We start from the raw sequence: 7,712 nt of genomic DNA, 5'->3' as shown, positions 1-7,712 counted from the left end.
ACAACCTAGTTTAGGAGGATAAGCATTGCCAAAATATATCACCATTGTGGCAATCACAAATATGCAGATCAGTATCCTCAACTTTTTATGCTCAAGACGGTGAAACTTCACAAAAATATTGAAGCAAAATAACAATCAAGCATGTTGAAAAAGCAGCCTTTGCTTGAAAGGAGTCTTTGAAGTACATTTTCCTATGCAAGTATGATTTTATTCTAGTTCACTGCTTAGGTATGTACTTGTAAAAACTTCCTACAATAATGATTTTTTCTTTTTTCCTTTTGGTTGGTCAGATTCAGAAATGTGCTTTAATAATATTAATTAGGAACTCACCCATATGTATTGAAGCTGTTTATTCTCGTCCTCCAGCATTTCCCCCTGTATATTTCACCATAAAAACATTAGCAACTATTATTTATTTATTTTTGGTAATTAACTAACATATATTTACCATCCTGGCATATTATCCAGTTGCGCGCCGGACAGAGATGAACGTATATCAATATTGTTTAAACTACTTTACGATATAAAAGACAAAGAAAAAGAGGCATATGAAAATTTTTAAGCAAAAATGTCCAAGTTCCATATGTGCACGTACAGTTTTCCTGATCATCTTGATGATCTCACTCTGTCAAAACAAAAAATGAAGAAATTAAGAGAAAAGAAAAATGAGATTATGGAGCAAAAATGAGAGAGACAGAGAGAGAGAGAGAGAGACATGCCTGTTTCTCGCGTAAACCTGCAAGCCCATTTTCTAGGGCATCTTCTAAAATCATGAGTTCTTTGTAATTCAAAGATGTGATGTCTTCCCCCTTTAGGTGCCTGAAACATTACACAGAAAAAAAAAACTTAGGAGGTTAAATTAAATCACCCCATCTCCAAAAATAACAATAATAACAAAATTATAACGATGATATAAAAGAAGAAAATCTATTTTACCTGAGCTCAATCTGCATGCTGTCATTCTCTTTCTTAACTCTATCAATTTCATTGCTTAAATTCTGAGGGAAAAAACCACATTAGTTACTATAAGCACTGAAAAATACAGATCTGAGAATGAAGAACTATGAATGTACTAGATACATATTGTTGAGCCAAATTATATACTTTTTTAGCCCTTTGGATCAGATGATTGTTATATGAAAAAAGAACCAGTTGAAAAGAGAGAGCTATCATAGATCTAATCCTTAATAACTATACAAGCCTGACATTTTTACGTGCTAAGAAACTAAAATGGAACTGAATATAGTAACATAAAATTTGCAAGGAAAGGGAAGAGAGAGAAAAGCATATTATTACCAGATCTGTTAGTAGATGTAACATCTCATATAGTTTTCTTTTCCGTTAAATCATTTTTATCATCAAAAAGTGATAATACACTTGAGAGAGAGAGAGAGAGATAGAGACAGAGAGGACTGCAGCCCTAGCCATTTGTAGATCTGTTCATAGAATTTAAGCTTCAAGTCACTTGACATATTTTTAGCAAAAAACCATGTCTTCTTCCCAAGGGATAAGCCCTCAAACCAGATGATATCAGAGAAATACACAAACAAAAGGTTGTACCATATTCATCCTAGGTAAAGAGAAAGTAAAACTCAAAACTACCTCATGCTTAGCATCCCACAGCTTCTTTCCAGTAGACCTCTGGTAAGCATCCAACATTTCAACCAAACTGATCAAGATCAAACCCAAAAAAAAAAAAAATTCGTTATCAACCCAAGAATCATAAGTTCAAAAAAAATTTTCAAAGAAACAATAAACCTAAGAAAAACCTAGCTATGTATGGTATACGTACTTTGTTGAAGGACTTATATATTCATGCATCTTTCCAGAAGTACCGAAGATGATGAGGGAAACCTTAGCATCACAAAGAACTGTGATCTCCTTAGCCTTCTTCATGATCCCAGTTCTTCTCTTTGAGTAAGTCACCTGCCTGTTGTTTGAGTTCTCAATCCTCTTGATCTCAATCTTACCTCTCCCCATCTTTTTATTTATTTATTTATTTCACACCTTGGAAACCAAGACCTTCTTCTTAAGTTCTTCTCTTTCCTGCAGCATCCAAGGAGGAGAGAATAGAGATATAAAAGAAGGGAGAAGGGAAGAAAGTAATGGCATTTCCATTCTAGGTTTGGTAGACAAGAAACTTTCGATAGCCTCAGCAAAGATGGTTCGTTTATGGGCTTTTGAAAAAGCCAAGCCATCTGTGCATATCTGTTCCATGATCATGATTTAGCTTTCGTAGTTTGTTTCACTTCTTAGCCCTTGTTGCACCCTATTATCTTTTGGTTTCTTTGTCTCTATACTTGGGTAAATGCAACACTTTTGTGCTAATCAATTTCTTCATTTACTGGACACCGATGTCTACATTTTGTTATTTTTAGAAGGAAAAATTTTGTCCGTTTTAATACTTTTGATTTGCAAGATTTTTTTCAACTTTTAATTTGTTTTTAAGACTGATTTACCATTTTTCTACTAATATAACTTTTTTTACACCACCAACATAAAATTTACTCCATCTCATAAATCTTTAACTACTAGTGTTAAATATGACTCTATGGTCCTCATATTGACAGTGAATATATATACTTACACGTTTGGTCCAATTGTGTTAACTACGATTCAATTTTGTTCTCTAAGTTTTGTGCAGAAAAGCATCTAGCTCCTTCACTTCTCCATTTGGAGTAACCCACAACAATTGGTTACATTGGCTAACTTGTGAAGGTTGGGATCAAGGTAATATCTCCAAGAAAAATATGAATCCTATCAATTGCAAAATTTTTTAACTGTAATGTTTTTCCTTTTTCATGACTTTATCTGGTAATATGCATAAAATGCAATGGCTTTGTACAATTAATTGTATAATTTTCTGCCATTTAGTCAATTACCATTAATTAATAAAAATTGAGAATCCTTTTGGAGTTTTTGTAAAAAAAAATGTATTGTAATAATTTGATATATGTAAGTAAAAAAGTAATTAAAGATATATTTACGAAAAATATAAAAATATTTAGGTGAAAAATTGCAATCCAAACAAAGCTAAAACTATGAACCTGAAGTTATTTTTCACAAAACTTGAGGAGCTAAACTAGTCATGACCTGATTATACTTGGTAACCAAAAGTGTAATTTCTCCAAAGATTACTTTGTTCTTTCAGCCACCATTGCTTTGGGAAACACACAATACAAGTGTAAACAGAACTAGTCGTCTTTGGTACGTTATATGGAATGGTCAAGCACCAGAACACGTTTCACTTCAAATTCTTGAAAGTTTGCAGAAGTCTTGTCTAGGGTTTTCGTGATAACACCAAAGGGTGAGAGTTAATAAAATCTTAACCATCAAATCATATCAAAATCAAACGTTTTTGGCCATACATGTTGAGTGCTCTATGAAGGGTCAAGAGACGTGACAACAAAAGCGCTTTCAAGCGCCTTCCATAACAACAAGGGAGAGGGAATATAATCTTGGAAGTCAAACAACCTATGTCTACACTCAACTCATCAATCAAAGAAGTGGCCCCTTGGTTGGATCTAGGTATAGCTCGAGAGCTGGTATAAGACCAGCTCAGTTTTGTTCTTTTCTCCTTTTTACTTTCATTTTTGGTAATTATTTTTGGTTTTTTTTTAATCTATCTCTCTCAAAGCTGTTCAAAGATCTCTTCTACTTGTGTAATACCAGCAGATTTTTTTCCCTTGACTTTTCTACTTATGTAAGAAGTTAAAATTTGTCCACCCATTTCATTTTAATTAGTACAATTCAATAATGAGGGAACGGTCTGTAAATATAAGGAATGGTCTGTAAGCGGATTATTGACTGCTTGGGAGCTGGGGGCTAGCCTTCATCTTCACTCTTAAACCTAGGGATGGCAATGGATAGTGCAAAACCCTATACCTGTTGGTATCCAATCCAATGGTTAATTCAATTAGACAATTGATGGGCTATCCATCAGGGTTTGGTATTGATGACGAATTACTGATGGAAAATTTGATAGGATTTGGTAAAAGGATTTTAAAACCCTAATACCCTATATATGTACACACACATATACATATATATATGTATATATGTATGTGTATATGTATTCCTAAGTTCCAATTCAATAGTCCGATAACACATTTCTTAATTTTATAACCCAATAAGATATAACTCTAACCCAAATTTAAATAAAGATAATTATGTTTAAAAATAGAAGAATGTTGATTTAACCCTTCATTAAATGTTGGAGTTTTCTCATGCGAGCTCTATGGCTTTACTCAAGTTTAAAACTCAAAGCAGTGTGTTAATTTAATATGATGTATGTATTGATTTTAGTTTAATAAAAATTAATTTTTCTTTTTCTAAACTATTCAGTTTAATGGGTAGGAGGTACCTATTGGATAATCCAAACCCATAAGTAAGAGGATTTGATAATTGGAACTAAATTCCGTAGGGTTACTTGATAGAGTTTACTAAAATACTTAGATATACGGGTTGATGTTAGATAAAGAGATTCTTTAGGGTTTCCAACCCACTGCGGTCTCTCCTTAAACTGAACAAATATTTTTGAAGTCTCAACAGTTAATGTTTCTCCGACAAATATATATAATTTTTAATTGAACAAAAAAAAAATCAAACGCATCATTGGATTTACATTAGTTAAAAGAGACATATCATAATAGGTGCCTACCAGCACGGCAATTACCCAGTGCTACTAGAATTTAGGAAATTTTAGTTTGTTTTAGGGTAAATTTTATATACACTGATTGTGTATACACCATCACTGTTAGATTTATGACACATGTGCAAAAGTTGGATTTCAAATCAAATTTTATATAGTTGTCATTTGTGAATACCACCTCGGCTCGGAGTTACCGAGGTGATTACCCAAGCTTGCCTACCCAGAGAGACCTGGTCCTTACCATCCAAAGGTGAATACCATCTCGGCTAGCTTGACCAGTTTGGCTTCACTCCTGAAACGATTATGAACCCAACACAAAACACCCTGGGGTAGGGAGGACTAGTGATTGACATGAACCCCCGTTACCCAAATGGTGAGGGCTATGACTAAGCCCACCGCTCTAACCTATCATCTAACCATTAGCCAGGCGTAGGGTTCACTTCCTGTTCGTTGGACTCTCCACTATAAATACCCCTCACTATCTCAACACCAAGTAGACAGAACCAACAACTCAATTACACACCTTTCCTTCAACTCATGTCCCATAACTGACTTTATCATCAGAGTGAGACTGGGGGATAAGACCCCAGCCATTTTTGTACTTTGACAGGTATGCTCGTGCTATCAATTCGGTTCATCTACCCGTTCTTTACCTCCTCATCATTCATCCAAGATTGATAGTGTATTCATTATTAATATAGGAAAGATTAATCCTTTATTTTAAGGAAGATTCTAAATCTTACATCCAGATAGAGAGAAGGAATGAGGGGAAGGGGAAGACTTTTTTTTTGGTAGGAAGGGGAAGGGGAAGACTTGCGACTCGTAACAGTTATGTAGTTAATTATCGAATGTTGCACTAGGGGGACGAAAAAAAGGCTAAATTTCACTTTGGATCTTAAATTATGGACGCACTTCTACCTTAGTCCTTAAGCTTTATCTTGGATACTTTACAGTCTAAAGTGTTAAATTCATTTGACTTTAGTTTTTAAATTTCAATTTTAGATACTTTATCCCCTAAAACATGAAATTCATCTCACTTTAGTTCTTAAATTTGAGTATCATTTGCCTACTATTCCGTTAATCTTGATAATTTTATGGGAAGGATATCAAATTTTATATGATAAAGTGTCTAAAATTAAATTGTATGAATAGAACAAGATTACATCTATTATTTAAGGGTCCAAAGTGTGCCGAAACAAATTTAATTGTTGAAAGTTTGACAAGTAATTTGAGGCATCCACGTGCCTGTGGATGCTCTAGTCATACGGAGGCCCATGATATACCCAAATTATGAAAAGGATATGATTAGCAAACATTGGACATTATTCCAGATTGCAATTTATACATCAAAAATATTTCTATGGCAAATGATATTTCTTTCTCGTTTAAGGATTTCAGTACCGGGAACTCTAATGGTTCAGGGGTTTCTGCAATTAGATTGTTTGGTGTAAACTGGACACTGAACCAACAAATATAGATACTAACACAACAATATGTAAAAATACAATAATTTTGCCCCTTCTTAAAGAATCCCACATTTAGTCTTATATGTTTACTTTCAAATCAAACCCATCTTCACTATTTATTTACACACTACAATCTAAATTGTGATTGTAGGAGTCCCTAATCCGACTCTAAGGCTCTTCGTCCACCCACCGACTGCACCATAAATTATGTGAGTTAATGTTTGACCTTTATATAGTTTACTTGTGTTTCGTATTAGCTTTCTGGATTTGGTTTGTATAATTATTTTACGCACCTTTTGGGCTGGTATGCTTTAATTATTCAGTACTTCCATTAACATTTTGTTCTGGTCTTCATGTTCACAAGAAAGAAGTTCTGGTCTTCTTTTCCAACAGAGTTATATGCTACTCATTTATATGAGGATGAATTAACCATAATTAGTAATATTACATGTGCTTTGCACGTAATTATATTTTCTCAAACTTTTTTTTTTGTACTAAAGCGTTCTATGAAATGTTGATTGTTAAAACATAATATTTTACTTTCCACCGATCATGCATGCGTACATTTTATCTCTGTATACAAAGAAACAATGGCAAATTATAATGTACTATTCTTGTCTACATATGCGAAAGCAAAATCTATTAAGTTCAAATTTTTAGGTTCGGCTTTTTAAAAATGATATCAAAGAACACAATTAACTTTGGCTAGAGATCTCATATATTGTGTGCCAAATACAAAGCAAAACTTGTTGAGTTATAATTTGTAAATCTAGCCTTCATGAATGGTATTAAAATGATTAAATTTTTGGTTACATATGTTATATTAAATTTCTCCTTTGCAAATTTATACACTAATAAAGGTCTGCCACTTTTTTTTAATTATATTCTTTTTTTTTTTGAAAAAAATTAATTAATTATATTCTTCACATGCAAAGTATTCACAAGTTATAGTAATACTATCATAGTTCTTTCTTCATTTTGGTCATGTGACAGCATTGTTATATGGAGTAGTAATATTATATGCATGATAACGAAACCAGAGAAAGGGATAACATTGAGACTATGAAACTACTGTCATATAGGGACAGCAATCATATGAGTAAGCGTGTAGTTTATTGCTGCATTATAACAGTGGAGAAATAGTAATATGGGGTACTTAGAGTGAGGGAAAACAAATAATAAACACACGAAAAATTTAGAGAGAACCACAGTTAACAAAATTTGCGTCATAAGCATATGGGGTTATTTTTTTATATAGTTTACACCACTCTTATTATGTTTACATTCACCAAAGTTTCTAGTTATGATTTGACCCATTATTTTGAATGATTTTGCTATAGAAATTGTTAATCTAAATGACTTCTTAAACATTTCTAAGTTTACAAAAAAATAGTATTGTGGATAATTTTTAGATGCTGAATTAAGCACAAATTGAGCAAAACTAATTTTTCATTCTAACCTTTTCTCCTTCTTCTTTTCCCCCTCTATTGGAGATTGCTTCTGTATTGCCTGTTGGGTGGACTTGGTCTAATCTCACCAAGAAATGAAGTACAAGCAACTTAGCCATCATTAATTGTACCAGGAGCACTTGAACG

General features: G+C 33.1%; 1 protein-coding gene across 1 annotated transcript; it reads right to left on the bottom strand.

Moving 5' to 3' along the window:
- Positions 1–330: 330 nt before the first annotated feature.
- On the bottom strand, positions 331–1,980 carry LOC113757249 (floral homeotic protein PMADS 2-like; the record flags this gene model as incomplete). Its single annotated transcript, XM_027300622.1, has 6 exons — positions 1,793–1,980; positions 1,603–1,669; positions 937–998; positions 720–819; positions 596–625; positions 331–375 (listed from the first exon to the last, which is right to left on the bottom strand). Coding segments are annotated over exons 1-6 (492 nt in total), but the record flags the coding sequence as incomplete, so codon positions are not given.
- Positions 1,981–7,712: the final 5,732 nt, after the last annotated feature.

Source organism: Coffea eugenioides, unplaced genomic scaffold (genome assembly GCF_003713205.1).
Source record: "Coffea eugenioides isolate CCC68of unplaced genomic scaffold, Ceug_1.0 ScVebR1_2861;HRSCAF=3969, whole genome shotgun sequence".
In the NCBI taxonomy this organism is placed as follows: Eukaryota; Viridiplantae; Streptophyta; class Magnoliopsida; order Gentianales; family Rubiaceae; genus Coffea; species Coffea eugenioides.
Note: the sequence above shows the minus strand (reverse complement) of the source record. Positions and strands in the feature narration are given on the sequence as shown.